Here is a 20,202-nt window from a genome sequence, read left to right on the forward strand (position 1 = left end):
TAAGAGATGAAAGAGAAATAGGAGCAGCTTAAAAAAAGATACTAAATGTCAAATTGAGAATTTCAAAATAACAGGTCAGAAGGGACCACTGACAGAAAGAGAAAATGGAGACACCCAAAAGGAGAGAGAGATTATATTTTGTTACCAGTTCTCTTGGACATTCTGGGAAAGTGCTGGAAAAAGCACTGCTCACCCTCTGCTATAAAAGGAAAAGACAAAAAGAAATAATGACATACTAAATATTTTCAGCTAAGTGAAGCAAGGATTTGGGAAAGCCACTAAATACAGCAATGGAGAGATTAGGGCCTACGATCACGAGGATGAGTACTAAGAGAGTAATACTAGCTGATACATGAGACAGTTCAAAACTATGATCTGCAAAAGATAATATTAGAAATAGGGAGTGTAAGGAGGAAAGCAGTTTGCCAAAAGGTTGGGCCAACAATACTAACATTAACATTAGAATTGTCAGGATATCAACGAATATAAAATGATACGGGCAACGGATGAATAAAAGGTGGAAGGGGAAAGAAATAGCATTTTGAATAGCAAGGTATCATATAGCATCATTTACACAGGTTAGAAATAGGAGGCACCTATGCCACTAGAAGAAAAGCAGCACTTCCATTAGGTTGTCTCATTGTATGCACGATACAGAGGCAGCCCCACAGCACATCTCTCAAGAGAAGTGGCTGACTTCAGATGAGAAATCCAACAACTAGTTACCACATGTCAAAGTAGTTCTTGAATAGTGAGTGTTTTGTAAGAACTTCTCCACAGCAAGGACTTCTCCACAGCAAGAACTTCTCTTTCAGCCTTCCTACTGAGCAGGGACCAGGAGAGCTGAGACATCTTAATGTCCTCCTCAGCAATCTTGGGTCCCACAGTCTTCAACCAATAAACCATGAATTATTTCATTTGGCATTTGGGGTGAGGTTGCACTACCCCATCAGACCACAGCTTTCTCAGATAGATGAGTCACTACCTTGGTGATGACAGCCAAGCGCTGGCACAGCACACAGAGCAACACAAGCATGGAAGGGGAGGAGGACGCAAACCAGCTCTGGAACTCACCTCCCCAGTGACACAGCCACTACCTGTGGGCAGGCTGACAACTCACATGGATTGTAGCTACCTATGTGTTGATGGGAGTGACCTGTTCCCCTTGGTGCTGTTCATGCACAAGGCTGGAATGTTGTGGCAGAGGTAGCATGACATGAAAGTTTGGGAAGAACGTGACTTTCAGCTGAAATATTGTGAAACACAGAAAGCCATTTTAAAAATTGTCAAAAATACGGCACCTTCTCACTCAACAGATTTGGTAATTCAGTGTGCTATTTGTTCACTTTACTGATAGCACTAATTTGCAGTTTACACTTTTCCATTCTGCTCAAAGAACAGAGGTGACACAGCTGAGAATAAATTGACAAGACACTATTGGCTTTCCCACTCTGCCTTAACCCAGAGGTTTTATGGTTTTAACTAGACCAGCTACATTTGAAAGGAGAAAATTCAGCTCAACTAGAGTAAATGAGCTACCAAGAAAGGAAATGAGCTACACCTGAATTCCTGTTTCTATAAACCAACAATGTGCAGTTGTATCAGGAAAAGGGAATCACATGTCTATACTACACTGCTTTACCAGCATAAAGGCTGTGTGTAAAATCAGGCTGTCAGACATCGAGTTGTTGTATTTTCATCTGTTGCAAAGATTTTTTTTTTCTGTCGTTAAAGCATGTATCAACAGAAATATGCTGGTCACTCATCCCACTGCAAAAATTTCAGTAAGGTTTGTTTGCTTATTAATTGACTAGGCTTTGTTCTGATTTTCAAGGAAGGGTCCCCCAAAACAGACATATTAAAACATCTAGATACAAATACTGACTTCCTTGCATAAATATAAAAATTCTTCTCTAGCCACATTCTGGCCACAGCATTCAATTCTCAATGAGAACTTTGCAAAACCTTCGTTTAACAAATGCCTCCCAAAAATAGGAAGCACCAGCTTTTATTGATATTAAAGGAATAAAATAACATGAAACACTGTCATTACATTCCATGGTTGTCCAGTCACCATACATTTCAGGTAAGTCTTGAGTAGGCCAATATTACTCTATCACTTCAATACATGCAGCCACCAAGAAAACTTGGAGGTATTTTAGTAATATTCTCATGTTACAATTTAACTTAAGTTTACAAAAATATTGCACATAAAATTTAAAATCACTTAAGACTCTGTGTGTTTGAGGGTATTATTCTCAAGATTTGTGTAATAATGTGAAACCATTGACTTATTTACTCCCATGATTGCTCAGCTATCAAAATGTCACAAATCTTGGATACACAGGCACACATGGATTGCTCTCCTATAGATCTCTGACTGCCTCCTCTCTTCCATTTTTGCCTAAGGGTGCAAAAAGTTATTTTCTCTTACCATTAGAGGAGAACAATATTCCTTTTAATAACAGTTTTAACAGAAGATGCAGTTTTATAGACCTGAAAGGTATCCAGAACTGCACACACAGTAACAAACATACAAAAAAAAATCAGAGTGTAATATTTCTACCAGTTTTCAAAAACCATGCATTTTTGAAGAGCATATTTATTTTACATATTATTTATCAAAAGAATGAATCTGAGGATGTTTTTATTATATCAAACATACTTTCCAAATTTTTTTTTCTATTTTGGCCTTGTCTAGACATCAGTTATATTTTTAAAACTTCATATTTTCAGTTCCCACTTCTAGAAGTCACTTTTGGGTTACCGAAAGCAACTTCACTGACTTGATGCTGAAGAATATAATCACTCTCTAACCATAGCACGAAGCAGAAAAGCTACAGGAAAAAAGCACATTGTTGTCCATACTAATATTAAAGTATTAAAGCAAATTACAGCCTTAGTTACCTGCCTTTTGTAGAAAAGGTTCTTCATGTTAAATATGATGCAATCTAAAGCTGTGCTCTTCCTCTCCCTCCAAAAGATAACACCTCAAGATGTAAAACGCCAGTGTCCTGGTGGTTTACCCAGAAAAATGTAAAGAAATCTCCAGCTCAAACTGTGTGCACAGGCTAAACTGACAAACATTTACACAGCACACTGCTTCCTTTTCCACTGTTTGTATTTTGGGTCTGGGAGCCTGCATGTCCCCGTGACAAACACCTGAAACAGCAGCAACTTCAGAATAGATTTCATTTTAACTCACTATAAATATGACCTAAATCCAAGAAAGGAGAAATATTCAGGCTCCTAAATAACTTTGAAAGCTATAGTGTTAGAATATAACGTGTCTGACTTACAGAACCAGTTTCAGTGAGTGCATTTTAGTTTGGTTTCTCAGAATGAACTAGGAGGCTAGGAAAATGTCATAAATTCTCCAAAGATACAGGATTTTGACAGGCTGTATGTTTTTTAAAGCAAGTTTCACAAATCACCTTCAAAGTCTAGGCCAAATTAGTAAATCCTTCCTGTAGCTTTAATGAGGGAGTATGAAAACACTCAGTAATTCACTTCCTTCCTTTCCAGCTGACGATGTTATTTCCCATCTCCTGATTTTACAAGCATCTTCTTGGAAAAGTTACACTTCTTGTAGAGTGAACCCTTGTTTAACCAAGATTTGCTGCTTACATACATGAGTCTTTCTCACTCAGATCCAACACTTTCACACCCTGAATTCTCTCAGAAGGAAACAGAGAGTTCCTTTATCTGGAACCCAGGCCAGTGAGGGCCACATGGAGTCAAATCATAACAAATTACACATTTACTATATGGATAAGAGAAATTTTTCCCTAAACTTGCCTTTAGCAGGAAAAGCTGTTGCAAAGAAATAGTTTTTAAATCGAAAGATTACTATAGGAAAATTATCTACAGATGTCTGTGGGATTAGATGAACTTCAAATAAGCTTAGTCAGAATCTAAAGTACTTTTCATAAGCTTGTTATAAAGTATGTAAGCAAGAAGAATGTGACACAGATTGTTAATTTTAAAGATTTTTCATCTGTATTTTAAAATAATAAATACCTAGAAGAGATAATTCAGAGGAGTACCTTTTTCACAGATTCTATAAATGTCCATGTAGGACCTTATTTGTTTGGATTTCAACAGAAATTTCTTAATTAATCAGAATATCCTTTGGACAAAATTCACATAATATATTTCACAACAAGAAACCAGAAGTTTGCGGGGTTTTTTTGGAAGGGGTTCTAGTAAAACATTCTTACAGCCAAAAGCTTTTTCTCACCAACCCTAATATTTTCACTGTCTTCCAACAATCTGATATATTTTCTGAAATGATTTCTCAATAATGAAAATGGATAAACTGTCCTACACCAGAAAAAAACGAGCAAACAAAGCTATAGCCAAACTATTTATTTAAAACTGAAGATCCACATATGCAAAATATTTTGTTTCTCATGGTTTAATTACAGGCAGCATAACAGATTTTTTATTGTGCAGGCTACCTCAAGGACCTCTAAATTAGAAAAATTATTATCTCCAACTTTTGAAAAAAAATCCAAATTTATAGATATAGAAAAGATTTAAAAGAGGTTTTGAAAAAAGCCAGAAGGTCATATACACTGTGGGTTTTGGCTCTCATATGATTACCTTGTTTGAAATGAATACTCCAAGACAAATAAATGTACTGTGATTTACAGAACTTCACACTGCAATCATGCAAACAGCACCCCTGTTAGTGGGATTTTTAGTGATAAACCACATTAGTGCATTGAATCCTACAGCAAAGCCTCCAAGTATTGAAAATAAAACAAGAGCTCAGAGAGGTTTTTACTCCAGATACTGGGGTTTTTTTTCTAAATTTACTGTAGAAATACATGGAGTTGCACAGAAAGACCTACATCAAATCTGTGCATCAAAAATGCTGAAAAGGAGAGAATGACCTTCCTTTTTGACCTCTTCAAAGACCAAGTAAAGGTTTGTTTGTCTTTTGACTCTTGGATGAATGATTATGCCATTCGAGTGTATCCACACATGAGCAGTTTTAAGAAAACAAAACAACACATTCAAAGCTGTGGTAACTTTTTGCTGTTCATCATCTGCTGCAAGAGTAAAGATGGCCAGAATTCCTGATAAAGGGCAAAAAATATTTCTTTTAAAAATGCCTTACTTCTCAGAATTTAAGCATGTATTTTCTGTGTTATTCAATTTTGTGTTTATGTATCAAAAAGCACCAAGGTGATAAATATTTACTACTCCACTGTCAAAATTCCAAAAACACCAGTGAAATTATTGATGTGTAGAAGTGCTTGTCTCTTCTTGAAGAAAGAGTTCCAAGTGGTCAACAGTTTATCCTGAGTGCACCAAACTGCTCAAAGAATTTCTTTTGCCTCCACTGTATTTATTACAGTTAGCATTTTAAGGGTTCAGCTTACTCCCTCTCTTCACCTCAAATACGTGTTATTTGCTCCTGATTTGGGGGAAAATTTCAATTCATAGCCCTTTTTCAGTTTTGTTATGTTCGTCTAGGCACCTGAGCAAAACATACCAGAGAACATTTCAACAATGCTTGTTTTTAAAATATCTTTGATTATATAATTTCTTTTTTTTTTTTCCAATTACATGCTTTCCCACTTTGCTAAAATATTTATTCACATGCTACATGTTGAATAAAGTTCTCTAAGTCACTTAGGGAATCATAAAGAGAATCATCTGTGTCCTGACTTCTGAGAAACTTTCGAAGGGTATCTAAAGCACTCAAAGCCTCATTTTTGGATGGTAAAAGCTGTTCAGCTCCCTGAAGTCGATCACCTTCATCCTTATCTTCATCACCAACAAATGTCTCAGCTTTATCTGATGCACTTTCTTTGGCACACATCTTTTCATTATTTGTGGGCACTTCATTAGTTACCAAGCCATCATCTAGAGCTGCATATTCTTCCAAAGACAAACCTTCTGGAAACTCTACTCCAGCTGCCCGTGCATGTGCAATCAAATCACAATCACTTTCAACCTCATTGTCATTATCATTTGTCTCAGTTTCTAATTTGAAAGTTACTCCATTGTAACTTTTTGCAATAGTCTCTGGTGTTACTTCCCTCCAGCACAGGCACAGCATCTCAATTGCATCAAGAAGGGTGGGCATAAACTCTTTATTACTTTCTATACAGCCAACAAATCTCTTGATAAAACAGCACCTGTATTTTACCTTCAGACGTTTGATAATCCTTTCTTTCATACCTATACATGAAGAAGAGTCTGGAGGAAAGAACACTAATTGGACAGACTTCAGGTGCTTTACTTCTGTGTGAGCTGGGAGAGAATCAACAAGAATAACCACTCGGCGCTGCTGTGCTTGAAATCTGTGATCGAGTTTATGCACCCACTGTTCAAAGACTCCTGAAGTCATGCACGCCTTATCATTTGCTTCATAATCCACTGGCAGCGACTTCACATCTTTGAAAGAGCATGGACTTTTACTTTTTCCTATAATGAGCAGTGGGAGTTTCTCAGAGCCATCCATATTTGTACCCACCACTACAGTGATGCTCTCTTCGCTTTGTTTACCTACAGAAAAAGTCTTCCCTTTAAATGTAAACGTGTTATGTGGTAACATCTGATACAACAACGCAGTCTCCTGCATGTAAAACACATTTTTTGGCTGATAATCTTTTAAATAACAAGGAAGCACATTTTGGTACCAAAGAGTTGGAGCACCCACTCTAGGAGAAGCAGCTGCTTCTACAGGCTGAGCTCTGAAAACTAAACCGTACCTCGACTTGAAACGATCGAGCCAGCCATTGCTGCATTTAAAATCACTGTGTCCAAGCTTCTGGGCAAAATCATTCGCCTTGAGGCGCAACATAGGGCCATTGACCGGCACCTTCAAGCACTGTGCAATTCTGTACCACTTCATCAATGCCTCCTCCAGGTCGGCATAAAACGCAGTCCTCAGTCTTTTTCTTTTAGGATCAAACCGCAAAGTTTCAAAGGCTTCCAAAACTTTTTCCTTATTCTTCATAATCGAAGACAGGGAGTTCCTCTTGATGCCATACTTGGCTGCAATGTCCGCCTTTTTCTTGCCGCTCTCCACAGCGCTTATGATGTCGATTTTCTCCTCGATAGTTATGCTTTTTTTCCTCCTCACTGTGGGTTCGGGCAGAGCCTCTGCCATGGCACCGAGCAGCGTCTCCCAGGCGCGCTCATCCGCGCCCACAGCCGGCCAGGCTCCTTCCCTGCCGCTCCGGCTGCTTTCCCAGCCGGCGGCCCGACCTCACGGGCACGGCACCCGGCGGGGCTGGAGCAGCCTCCCGGGCGGTGCCGGCGCTGGTTGCCATGGCTGCGACCATAGACATGACGGCCTAGAGAGGCCGCCGCCGCCGCCGCCATCCCTTTCCGGCCCGGCGCTTCCGGCTCCTGCTGCCACCGGGGAAGGAAGAAAATAAAGCTTGAGAGGGGCCGCCGGTGCCGCCCCGCCCGGCCTCCTCCGTGCCCCCTTCCCTCCTTCCGTCCTGCCCTCCCGTCCCCCGCAGCACGACGCCCCCGGGGCCGCAGCGGCGCCGCCGGCAGGTGAGGGACGGGCCGGGCCGGGCCGGGGCAGCCGCTGGGCCCGGGTTCGGGGAGGGCCGGGCCGCGCCTCCCGCTCCGTCCTGTCCGACGTGTCACCCGCGGGAGCGGCCGCCCTGCCCCGGGCTCCGCCGCGGCACCGGCGGTGCCCAGCGGGTCGGGCTCGGCCCGGCTCGTCCGGCCGCTCCAGGGGGGCTGGGAGGCAGGACAGGGAGAGCAGCGCCCTGCTCGGGAGCCGGCGGGTTCCACGAGAGAGAAAGGGAAGCTGTGTGTTGGTGGAGGAAGAAAGCTGTAGATGCTGTGTGAATTTTGTGCCCCTGGGAGTTATTCCACACCCTGGCAATTACTGTTTTAAGTGTGCCAATTTGTGTTTTGCTTACTGTTCTCAAAGCATGGAAACGCTTTGGTGTTGTGTGACAAGCAGGTGTTGCATGTGGTACTGTTTCCAAACGAGAGGCAGTTCTTCCAGTATTTCTTATAGTACCTCTCTATATAGGTTATTTTTAACCAAATCCCACTAATAGCCTTTAATTGCATGAAAGTCTTTGGAGGGGATCATTCTGAACATCCAGCCCAGGATGTAGTTTCTGTTTCTCACGTGTGCTTTCTATGCTTGGTGGAAAAGGTAGGAAGGAGTTATCACTTTGCAGTTGGTGGCTCTGTTACCTAAGAGTTGATTCTCTAGAGAAGATAACAGAAGGGTTCTTTTTGCAGGGCTGAAGAAGGATGTTATTTGATCAGTGCAACTCCAAAACTTTCTGAATCGTTTTATGTATGTGTGTATGTGCACACAGTTAAAATGTCAGGAATAAGAAACACAGAAGAGTGTGAGATTGGCAAAACTGGAAGCTGAGGCAGTGGCTTGATCAGATGCTTTTTTCTGATTTGGTAGAAGTTGAAACCATAATGGGAGCCCATGGCTTAGCTAATCTGGAGACAAGCAGTGCATTAAATTGTTTAGGGCCGGGTTGATGTAGCATGGGGAATGCAAAAGTCAGCAGCAGCAGCCCCATTCTCCAGTCTTCGTCTCCATCATGTCTTCTAACTCCCAAGCTTACTTATATCTTGCAAGTGGAGCAGCCAGGGAATTCAAGAGCATTAAGAGGAAACTATGGGGTGATTGCAGCAGGAAGTGTTTAGTACAGTCCTTTACAGTATTTTTTTTAATGGTTGATCTCTATCTTGACAAGAATTAGTGAAAGTGTTCTTAGTTAAAAATTGAAATGGTCATTAAAATGGTCATTTTTCTACCAGCACTGGGATTTTCTGCAGTGTTACAAAAATTTACATTCTTTATGCAGTTAAGTAGTAACAATAAAAGTGTGTAATAAACTTCATTTTAGACAGAAGATATCTTGCTGTTGCCTTATTGGCAATTAATTTAGGAGAAAAGTAAGTGAAGGAACCAGTGCATCTTGCTTAGGAAAGCAGATCTGATTGTTGAGAATCCCGTGGTTCTTATTTCTGAGACCGTCAATCATTTACCTAAGCGATGTAAGTATGTGAAGAATGTACTTCTTATTCAAAAGTAATTTATTGTTGATGACATTTACCTCATATTTTCATGAATAAGCAAATATGAATTTGCCTTTTTAATGAAAAGTACATAAGTATGCTCTTATAACCATTAATTATAAATGGTTAAATGTCTCTTTATGTCTCCATCCTAGAGGAAGCTTACTATGTTGTTCATAAGTTCTTGCTTTGTTTTGCTTTTTACTTTGCCAGTTGAAGAAGTGATATTTAAATCCCCAGGACTGAAAAATCATGTGGTTTCATATATGATGAGCAGAACTTAAAATTACTGAGGCTGTAATCAAATATGCATTTAAGGTAGCTTCACCATGGGGGGAATGAGTCTTAGTCTAGTCTGTGTTTTCTGTTCAACTGTGGTGCAGTAGATTCTGCAAATCCAGGTGTGGATTTGCAGTATTGGTATAGTGAGGTAAAAGAGAACCCAGAAGAGCAGGAGTGATGTGGACAGGGTTTCAGTTCTTGTCAGAATATGGATCAAGCATGTTTTTTCCAAGTAGAATGAATCTCTTTGAGTTGTTCTATTGCAGCAGATGGTAGCAAATGTCCTGGTACACCAGTCATTTAATGTGTTCTGAAGTTGTGGCTGCTTTAGTGAAGAAGCAAACCAAGCCCTGGATAACACAATCCATGCTGTTCTGGGATGAACAGCTTCTTGCAAAGATCAGCCCTTTGTCTGGCACCTGCAAGAACTCAGAGATGCTGAAGTCTGTATGGATTTCTGTAGTGGAACCTTAAATGATAGATGTGTGTAGATGTCATGATTACCACAATTTCACATGGGTGTCTTCATTTCTGAATTTTTGTGAAGGTGTAGAAAGTTTTCATCCTTGCATACAGTATTGGATGTTTACATCCCCATTTTTTTGCTGTAGAAGTAGTAATCAGGAAATTCTGTAGTTACATTTGAATGTGCAGTTGAACTTTTTATGAAAGCCACCTTTAATCTACATTTTTTTGCCTTCTCATGTTTTAAAGTTGATCACTGTGATCCTGCAGAGCTGTGTTGAAACTGCTAGCACTACTTGTAGGAAAAGAACACTACAAAAATTAATCATGGAGGGGTGTTCTAACACAAATGGTGAATTCATTTGGGTTTTAAAAAATTAATTATTTGCTTTTATGCAGTGTCTTCTACATGGATTTGTGAGATTGTTCTTGCTCCTAGGTTCTTAAATCTATCAAAAATTCTTAAATCTATCAAAAAATGGTTTTGCCTGTAGTAGTTTAGAACTGTGTTACCATAGTACATAGGCTTGTATGTGATGAAGAAATACAACTCCAGGAGCACTGATGTGGTAGAACTGAAGAAAAGATTGTCTTAAGGAGGGCTCTATCACAAGATGAATTTAGCTTTTTGTTTAACAAGCAGAGCAAGGAAATCACACTTATTGTGCTATGCTATAATGTAATTGTTTTAGCTGCTCAGAAATAAGCTGTTAAGCACAGAGCTTGTTTTCAGCCACAAGCAGAGTTTGGACAGGACCATTTTGCTGTGGGCAAACAGCATCTCTGCTGTACAGTCTTCCATGTTCAAAAGAAAGTTGAAAAATTAAGAAAGCTATATAAGGATATTAAACTTATTTCTTAATTACTTCAAAGGGAGTTTTATACTGATCCTAGAAAAATCCAACTTCATTCAGTGGTAGCCCTGAATGAACTATTTTTCTGGAGAAAATATCTTATTTTGCATATTTGGTTTTCCAAAATAAAGTAATAGGTCATCCAGTGTAAGATGATCTGGGTGATTGAGTTTCTCAGCCTTTGTGTCCTTATTTTATTTTCCTTGCTATGTGAGCTGTTTACCTTATTAATTATTTGCTTTAGTTAGAATGTTTTATAGCTCAGGAATTTGAAATACAATATAAATACTAATAGTAATCTCTTGTAAATTTTCTTAATCTGGTATGTGTCTGAACATGTATGAAATGGTGCAAGACTTAATGAATTGAAGTCATGTGTGATTGTATGCAATACTGGCAGATTAATTAATTTTTTATGATTGGTTGTCTCCTCCTCTCAAACAGCTGAGTGAATTGTGGTGTCATCTGTAGTTACCAGCTATTTGGAATCAAATTTAGATACTTTCCTTACTTAAGATAAAATTGTGTATGTAATTAATCTTTCATGATCACTATATTCACAGAGTTGATTTCATTTGCATGGGCTCAGTGTTAACAACTTTCTTTGCTTTTGTAGCTGAGATCTTTTTGAGGCTAAAATGAAAGGGATTCTGTTCTAGTAAACACAACAGATTTAGCAGCTTAATAAGTTTCAGTGGCTTAGCATTAATGTAATCTTGCAATGTTTGGATAAATCTTATGCCTTAACAAAATGGTGATCTTTGCAATGGTAGGATACAGTCAGTGTACTGTTGCAAGTGGCAGGATATATGTCACCTGAAGAACCTTGTTTGACTTCCAGGGTTTTATGTTGCAAGCTTAGTTGTCTGTGGGGAAAGGTTGCTTTGGAAGTGGAAGCTTACACTAGACTGTATTCCTAATCCCTCTTAGATTTTTGGAGAGCTGAAGGCCTGGTCACTCTCAAAAGAAGGAGGTTTCACTTTGCTTTAGCAGAACTTGTAAAAGAAATGTTTTCTGAAAGCCTGCTTTGGTTTCTGTGAGGTGCAACATCCAGCTCCTTTCACGTCAATTAATGCATGCCAAACCTGTTTGGTTTTCAGGTATGTCAGAACACAGCAGTGAATCCACAACACTTGATGAGTCTCATCCATCTGCAGAAGAGATCCAGTCTGGCTGTGAGGTGATTGGGTGATAGTTATGTTACTGTAAAATCAACCAATCCTAACAAGTTTCAGATTCCCAAAAATTCTGCTGTACACAGCACAGCATGAGTTCATGCATGCTATGATATGGGATATGAGTTCATGCACAGCAGCTTGAATGGGTGGGGTTGGTTTTGAGACACCATTAAGAACAGTCCACTTAATTCATAGCAAAGGATTACTTCAGCTAGTAGCCTGTTGCTGTGCTGCCGTATTTGTTTTGTAAGTTTAATACATTTAGGCATGGTAGAATCTGAAATGTGTGAGCATTGCAGGAAGAAAGGGTTGGTATTCAAAGGCATCAATCTTGGTGTAGCCTCACTATAACAAGGTATTCTGTCTACTGCTGGAGGAGTGAATCTTTTTTTTCCCTGAGAGCAGAAACAGTTTTCACCTTCTCTATGGAGAAGTCTCTGACATATTTGAATTATGAACAAATTCCTAAGGTTCCCAGTATTATTTAGCTAATCAGGTGTGTTTGGGATGCTCTTTCAGAAAGATAGTCAACATTTTCCTGACTGTTCTAGAGTAAAAATGAAAAAAAGTAATGCTGACTTTATTGCTATTGTAGTTTCAGTGACAGTGAATTGTTTTTAAAATTTCAGTAAAAACAGAATAGTGATTCTCTTTAGCATATTTCCAGATCTGATATTTGTAAACACAGATGTACAAAGAAAACCTAGGTTTTTACTCAAGGACTATTCTATTTTTTCAAAATAAAACATGCATCTGAAATGCAATGTTTTCTTCTAACACTCTTGTCGTTCATGTCTAATACATCAATAAAAATTTAGGAACTTATTTGGATTTATTTTAGGTGGTTTATGCATATGATAAATTTCCTTCTGAGGAATCAATTTCTTTGTATGCTTAGTTTAAGTCAGCTGTGGGCTACACTTGGCAAAGAGACCCTTGATTCAGCAATCATACTCCCTGTTTCAGCAGAAATGCTGCTGTGGTTTGGCAGTTTAGTATTCTCTCAGATCAACAACCTTACTGTGGTTGTGTGGAGTTACAGGAACACACATCCAGAGGTAAAGAGAAATGGCTGCTGGATTTGGGAGTAACCTACAGTCAGAGTAAGTATTTTGAGATACTGCACGGCTGATGCTGTGGGCGGTCCTTCATTCTCAGTGGTGTCTTCACTGCATTACTGCCTGCTCTGTTTCATAGGTGCAAGTGTTGGAGCTTGCCTGCTTTGGAGACTTGATGGGAGTGTAAAAATTACCTATTCTCTCTTTGAGCACAGGTCACTTCTTTTGATCTGCAGTGTTTCCGGAATCTTGTTTGCTGTGCAAATCAAATACATTGTTCTGGCACAGGAAGGAGGTGAAGGGATGGTGAAAGCTGCTGGGGGGAAGAGTTGGGGGAAAAGGGCAAGGATTGGTTCTTGTCAGCAGTGCAAGCTTAAACTGTTAACTAAAATGGAGATGATGGTTTCTTGTTATGTCTGAGTTAAACTAGCAGTTTATCACACTTCCCCTTTTCAGCTGCTCATTTCATGACTTTGGTGCTTGTCTGACTTCACTGCAAACTGATTCAATTTACTGAAGTTGGAAAATTAACCTGGTGAAAAGGTCTATTGCCAGGCTAGTGAGTTGTGTGTGGTGACTGTAGTCAGGTGAGTGTTGGGGAGGTGAGGCACTGTGTGGTTCACAGTAGAGACTGAAAAGTAGAGGGTGAAATATCCCCTTTTCAGCAATGGGAAATTGTTGTAGTTCAAATGTATCATGGAACTGACATTAGCAAGTAATTTTTTGCTTTCTCTGAACTAGATACAGAGGTCTGACACAAGTAGGAATGCAAAAAAATAGGTTAATTGCTTCTAGTTGTCCAGAGAAGCTGATGAATTTTTGTTTCCTAGTATATGTATTTATTAGAGGTGTGTGCATGTGCTTTGAGCATGTATGTCTCTGAATTAAAGCATAAAAAATATCAATGTCACTATTTGTGAAATTATTTTAGATTCTTGTTGAGAAGCACCTAAGTCAAGGTGTTTTTCCTTTAATTAGAGATGCAGTTTTGTTTGTGATCCCTAGCAAAGTGCCCCTTGACAGAAGAGGACTTTTCCTTTGCACTGTGTTGTCACAGTGCGATTTGCGGAAAGAAGAACAAAAGTAGCTGTGAACAGAACATGGCCTATGCTAATGCTTCTGTATTGTGCAAGTAGCTGTGACAGGCCAAGCAGTTTGAAAAATACCTCACTTGACCATATCAAGTAGAAGTGCAGTTCCTAGCAGTCTTAGAGCTTAATTAAGCACATATGAGATTTAGAGCAAGCTTAAGAAACTTGAGCTATTGGACAGATTTCCCTAATCAAAATGTGATGTGGCAGGTAAAAGGGGCATCTAGTCTAATGATGTCGTATAGCAGCTCTCTGTGAGGAGCAGGGAGTTGGACTTGGTGATCCTTATGGGTCCCTTAAAACTCGAGATAGTCTATATTCTATGAAATTAAACAAATTACTGTTTTAAAAGTACTCATAAAATAAACATAGACCTTTTGGTGTGCTTCAGTAGAAGCACATTTATTGGAGCCCACAGACAGTGCCTAGTTAGAAAAAGTCTTGAGAAGCCTCAAAACTAATAAAGGAAATCAGGCTCACAAATGTAAATGAAGTGGCGATGTGTGAAATTGGAAGAAATATTAGCAATGGGTTGTGACAGAAGATGTTCCAGTTAAGAATGATGCAAGTGGTGCTCAGTGAGTTCCAGTAAAATCTTTGTGTTATATTGATACTCCGTAAAGCTTCACGTGTGGTTGGAGAAGGTGATGGTGCTTCAGATCCTGATGCCAGGCTGGGCCTCTTCCTGACCTTTGGGCTGAAAAGAGCTGGTTCAGTTTGATGATGTAAGAGCTTTAAGGGTATAAGGGTACCTATTCTCAAGTACCTGTTGATGGTACACCTTGTCTTGCCAGTCTAGCGCAAGTGTACGGGCTGGTTTGAGGACTTGAGACAACTTTTATGTAAGTGAACAGACACTACCTCGGTTGTGTGTTGATTTTTCTGCTGTTTACACTCGAGATGACTGATGAAGCTGCCTTGCAGAGTTAGGAGCAGCTTTTTGAAAGGGATGACATTCTCACTGCCTCTTAATTTTGGAGTGTTAGGCTGCCATTCTCTCTTCAGGTCCTTGTAAATAATGTGCAGTTCTTCTGGGAATGTCTCTTCAAGGCTATGCCTTAGGTTGTACTTGAAACACAGCTGCTGCTACTGTTCGTGATGCAGCTGCATTTGAAACTGACTTTGAATCCTGAATTCTCTTGGTACTTCTGAGCTCTTTTGATGCTCCTGCATTTCACTTCACGTTTGCTGCTGTTAATTTCATGAGAGTTGCGTACCAACAGTTTGGTCAGAAGGTGGCACTATATTATGGTAAAATAAGAAGCAGCTGAAACTGTTTTAAAGTTTGTAATCATTGCTTTTCTTGTAACACATGATTAAACATATTGCTCTTCTCTAGTATTTATCGTTTAATCAATTGCTAGTACAATTTTTTTAGCCAAACTCATTATAATTTGAGATACAGAAACTACTCTAAGGCTCAAGCATGCATGTAAAACATTTGTCTGAGCCCATGCCTCATTTGTGTTTTACTCTCACAATGCCAATGGGTTACATTTTCGTTTTCCTTTTCTCTTAGATCTTTAAATTACTTCTGACTGAGATGTGCTAGAGTATTACTGTGATTCAATGATGTGATTAAATAAACATGCAGACTGAGTATGTCGGAGTATTTCCAGTTGGAGCTTGAAATAAAGTCAACTGTTATGAAACCCATACATCAGATATTTTCATATGGATTACTGATTGGGAATGTAAGACAGACACTAACCTGTTTCTTTTTACAGGGAAGTGCAATGGCTGAAGAATCTCCCAAAAATTCGGCGGCAGAAATTCCTGTGACTAGCAATGGACAGCTGGAAGATTCTCATGAACACAGCTTTAACAGGGTCAGAATTGTCTTTGCTGTCTCTTATGGTACCATTGTCAGAAATGCTGAAGTTACAATTCAATGCATAGCAGTCTCCATAGCAGTTTTCTGGAGGTTTACTGAAAAAAACGCCTTTGAGGCTCATAGATTATTGTAAGAGTTGACATTACACAGCGCGGTTGCATGTTGCAATGATCTTTTTTGTGTAAAAGGCGCGTTCGTAGTGGCAGGAGCCGAGTTCTTCCCCCTCCCTCCGCTCGGTGCCGATGAACGAGCAGTTTTGCTCGTGCCCGGGCGTCCAGCAGAGGGCGCTAGGGCACAGCCTGTGGAATTTGGGGTCGGGCTCCTTTTATTTGGATTTTGGACTTGTCCACGTTTATTTGGTGTCTGCTGAGGCTTAGGTTTTAAGGAAAGCTCTTAAGTTTTAACAGTTCCAGACTGACTTGCAGTGCAGAACTATTCTTAAAAGAAATGTTCAGCAGAATTTCAACATTTTATTCTGTTTTACTAGAATGCTGATTAGAGGGGGAAACCTTCATAAGATTTGTTGTTCAACTAAGATCTACCAGTGACATAATGTAAAAATTAGTAGAGTGTTTAATGAAATAAATTTAAAACTACATTTCTATGAAGATGTATATTTAGGGAGACAAGGCTGGGGAATGCATCTTGAAGTGGTAAGGAATTTGGGTTCACCTCAAAGCAGGGAAACAGACTTAGTAATTTGAAGCTTGATGACCTTGCTGCTGCTGTGACTTGGCTGCTGTCTAAGTTACCTTTTCCTTACACAGTGATTCTTCTGCATGCAACACTTATGTACATCAAATGGAACTTGCACTCTTGATGACTGCATTAGGGCCCATGCTCAGGCAAAATGTAAAGCTGGAATTTTAAGGTGATTTTTGTCTATGGCCATATGTGAAATTTGGAGTAGATTTTTCATGCATGCTAATCGTTTTGCTGGCTTGGAGTCAACTATATTTTGAAACTTCTACTTGGACAAAAATGGGTCAAATCTTCGGTCAAATTGCAGAAAAACCTGTACTCTGCAAGCATATTTGAACTTGCTATAATTATTTTCACAGTGCTTATTCTGAGATCAATGAAGAAGTGCACTTCAATCATTTTTTTGAACTGTCTTGTACAAGTTCACACCTGCATGTGTGACCTGAAGTCAGAATATGTGATAATCAAGGCTTCTTATAAACAAAGAAAGTAAACTTCTTGGAATTAACATCTAGGTCTGTTTACTAATCTCTTGGTCTCAAATTCTAATATTTAGCTTCTATTCATCTTGCTTCATGTTTGTTATTTCTAATGCTTAATGCCATGCTTTCTCTTTTTTTCCTTGCCAGGTAATTTTTTACTTTAACCTAAAGCAATATGCATTGCACCACAAAATTTTTGGGGTCTTTTTTCCTACAGCTTATGGAAATGACAAGCCAAGGACTGGTTTTTATGAAGTCACTTAAGGAAGGGGCAAGAAACCCTGACCACTCTAATTTGTACTGCTACCACAGTGCTCAGTAAGAGTATGTGACCACAGTAGAGTTTAGAGCATTCAGTGTACTGGTTTTGATTGCATCTTCTTGGGAAGCTGGGGAACAAAGTTATTTTAATTTCCTGCTTCCTTATTTGTATGATCAGGAAAATATTCATCTAGATGCTGTACAATTCAGATGTAAAGAACAAAATACTACTTGCTCTGTATTTTTTAGTCTCCTGCAGCTATTTTGCCGCCAAGACTTGAGCAGCTTTGATTGCATGTTTTTGAGTGAAGAGGTATTTGTACAACCTTTTCTTTAGAATTCTTTAATTACAAAACTGCACCTTCCTCTAGAGCCATGTTCTGTTTGGTACTTCCATCAGCCCTTGTCCATAAGCTGCCCAGGCATGAAAATGCACATTTGTGTTTCCCCAAATGCAGTATTAATATGCGTTCAAGCATGAGAAATATTTCATTTTGCGAGGCAGTGCGGAGCAAACGTATTTACCTGGAAATGACAAGCAGGATTGCTCCTTCTTTGAAGAAAGATGTCATTAGTTTTGCAGAACATCAGACAGCACAGATTGTCATAATATCACTACAGAAGGAAGTATATTAGTTCCATTTTTGTGGGAATGTGACATAGCACTAACTGGTGCATCTTCTTGGTATAATGAATATTTAAAAGGTAACTTAAGTGTTTTCCTAACTGTAAAATCTCAGTCAGAAATATGCTGCTACATTCTAATTCTCTAATAAGACATGCCTGTGGAATTCAGACAAGTTTTGTCCTGCCCATATGATGAATGGAAACTCTTTTACTGAAAAAGTTGGAGCTTCAGTCATCACTGGATCGAATATCTAACGTTCTTTCAGTACAGAAAAGCTTGACATAGTGCTTTTTAGCTCCCCAAGCTCTGTTGGATCTCACATGAGCTTTAAGGACTTGATGTATGGAACTGTTCGCTTGTGTTTGGCTATTTGTTAGACAGAATGCTTCAGCATTTCCTAATCAAAAGTTTTTCTTATTACTTTGTATAAGAAAGCCCTATGTACAAAAAGTCTGGCTAGTTTATATTATTCACTTGTTTTATTTCACTTATCCCTGATTTCCAGAGCCCAGTTTTCCTCCCATGCTGTTGGAATGATGTGATTAGCATAGTGGTGTTGTAATGTGACTGGGGGTACTGGGAGCTGAGGACACTAGAAAGGAGTGAGGGAAGTATATTAATTCTATTATTCCTATATATAGGAACATGCCATATAGTGTGAGAGCTGCATAGGAATAAATTAAATTTTTCCGAAAACAGTTTGATTTGCCTGTAAATATATTCAAGCAGCTGTAAGTGATTTGTTATGTTTAAAGTATTGCACAAAATCTACATGATATTCTTTTCAGTTTGAGCCTGAATTTGTTTAATTTAATTTTTGATACTGCCTCTCCTCATGGTTCTTATTGAACAAAACCACAGTTAAGCATGCATATACAACTAGTAATAAACTTCAGGATCCAAAAATATAATGAACTTTGTTGTGAATCTTCAATTTGTCTTATTAGAATTATGAAATAAGGTCTGGGATCTGATGAATCTGAGTGCATGTGTTCACGGTCTTGTTCTGTAATTTTGTTGCTAGACTGCACAAATAGATAAGGTCAATTTTCTTGTTTTTTGCTGTCTGAAAAAAAATGCTAGCCTTGTCACTTACATTCTGCCTGCAATGTCTGAGTTAATCTCTTAGGTTTTGCTGTGTTGACTGACATAGTTAGATTTTTACTTAGGGAAATTTTCATTTAATTAATGTAGAACTGATTTAAAGTGTATTTCTAGAACTGTATCAGTTCTAGAAAACTGGTTTGAGGAGATAAAAAAGTCAAATGTTCTTCATACAGTCTGAAAACCCAAAAATATGCATGTTAATTATGTGAGTGGGAGGGAAACTAAAACTGGATTGTAGTATGACATTAGGTAATTCAAAGGGATGTAGTAGAAAGGGTCTTCTGGTTGAAGAGCAGTGAATAGAGAATAGAAGAAATGTGTTAGTCTGTTATTTGCCACTTCATCAGAGATTAAAGCATTCAGGTCTTCTCCCATTTGTTTATGTTGAATTTATACTGTTGTGAGGATCTAGTGGCTTAATTCATGGAGAATAGGAACTGAGTGATGTAATGGGGCAAAGAGGAGAAGAAAAATCTGATTGTGTATGAGGAGCTCTACTTGCACGTGATTTTGATAAGAAGTTAAAAGTTCAGAGCCCATGTATCTCACTGGATAAATGTTATGTCTATCTGCATAACCTTTTATTCCACAGGACTTATAATCACACTTTAAACTGTGAACTTTACAATCACATAGATACGTTGTAAATTTTTCCTGAAGTCAACTTGAGTAGTTTTATTTAAAACGTCATCCACCATTGAAAACAAGCAAGCATATGATTGGTCTGATATTAGTTGCTCCACTGTTGAACTAGCCATTGGTGTGAGGTTTTAAGAATACCTTAATTCAAGATATTAAAGGCAAGTAAAACTATCTGTCAAACCTCCTGTTGGTACTAAGCAGAAGTTAATGCTTAGTGATGCATTATTAATGGAGTGGTATAACTAAGAAATAAATCCAGTGTTGTTTCCTTAGTTGCTCCTCAGTTAAGTAAGTTTCTATAAATTAAGTTTTGGCTGGGTTGGTTTCTGCAGTTGGAGAAACAATACAGTTCTTGTCTTTCCCCTCTTCATTTTAGGTTATTATGGATAGCATGATTGGGAAGTATCATTTTGGAAATAGTCTTGTAATTCAGCCAACATTCCTTCATGATCGTGCATTCTGAATGACTTCTTTGCTGTGTCTGCTGTCTCAACAGGACTGCTATGTCAAAAATCTGTACTGGTTCATCAAACTATTGTCTGTATAATAGAGTTAGGTAAATAAGGCTAACCTGACTAAAAT

The 20,202-nt window shown here is 38.8% G+C and overlaps 2 protein-coding genes across 6 annotated transcripts in view; one reads left to right on the plus strand and one right to left on the minus strand.

Annotated features, from left to right (window-relative positions):
- Positions 1 to 4,544: 4,544 nt before the first annotated feature.
- On the minus strand, positions 4,545 to 7,184 carry TIGD4 (tigger transposable element derived 4). The gene has a single exon (XM_041395737.1). The coding sequence runs from the start codon at positions 7,127 to 7,129 to the stop codon at positions 5,603 to 5,605; it is 1,527 nt and encodes a 508-aa protein (XP_041251671.1). The 5' UTR covers positions 7,130 to 7,184; the 3' UTR covers positions 4,545 to 5,602.
- Positions 7,185 to 7,373: 189 nt separating this feature from the next.
- ARFIP1 (ADP ribosylation factor interacting protein 1) overlaps positions 7,374 to 20,202 on the plus strand; it is a 40,729-nt gene continuing 27,900 nt past the window's right edge. For 2 of the 5 annotated variants that reach the window (XM_041395741.1, XM_041395743.1), the window contains exons 1-3: positions 7,374 to 7,524; positions 11,738 to 11,817; positions 15,692 to 15,793. In XM_041395741.1, coding sequence (XP_041251675.1) covers positions 11,740 to 11,817; positions 15,692 to 15,793 — 180 coding nt within the window. In that variant the 5' untranslated portion in view covers positions 7,374 to 7,524; positions 11,738 to 11,739. Of the gene's footprint in view, positions 7,525 to 11,709; positions 11,818 to 15,691; positions 15,794 to 20,202 lie in introns of those variants that run through there. The other 3 variants (XM_041395740.1, XM_041395742.1, XM_041395739.1) reach the window with 3 other exon arrangements.

The sequence above is a fragment of the Onychostruthus taczanowskii genome, unplaced genomic scaffold, assembly GCF_017590055.1.
Source record: "Onychostruthus taczanowskii isolate IOZ18803 unplaced genomic scaffold, ASM1759005v1 scaffold12, whole genome shotgun sequence".
Taxonomy (NCBI): Eukaryota; Metazoa; Chordata; class Aves; order Passeriformes; family Passeridae; genus Onychostruthus; species Onychostruthus taczanowskii.

Excerpts from the sequence above, each read along its gene's own strand:
- TIGD4 (XM_041395737.1), bottom strand. The coding sequence starts at position 7,129 with ATGGCAGAGGCTCTGCCCGAACCCACAGTGAGGAGGAAAAAAAGCATA.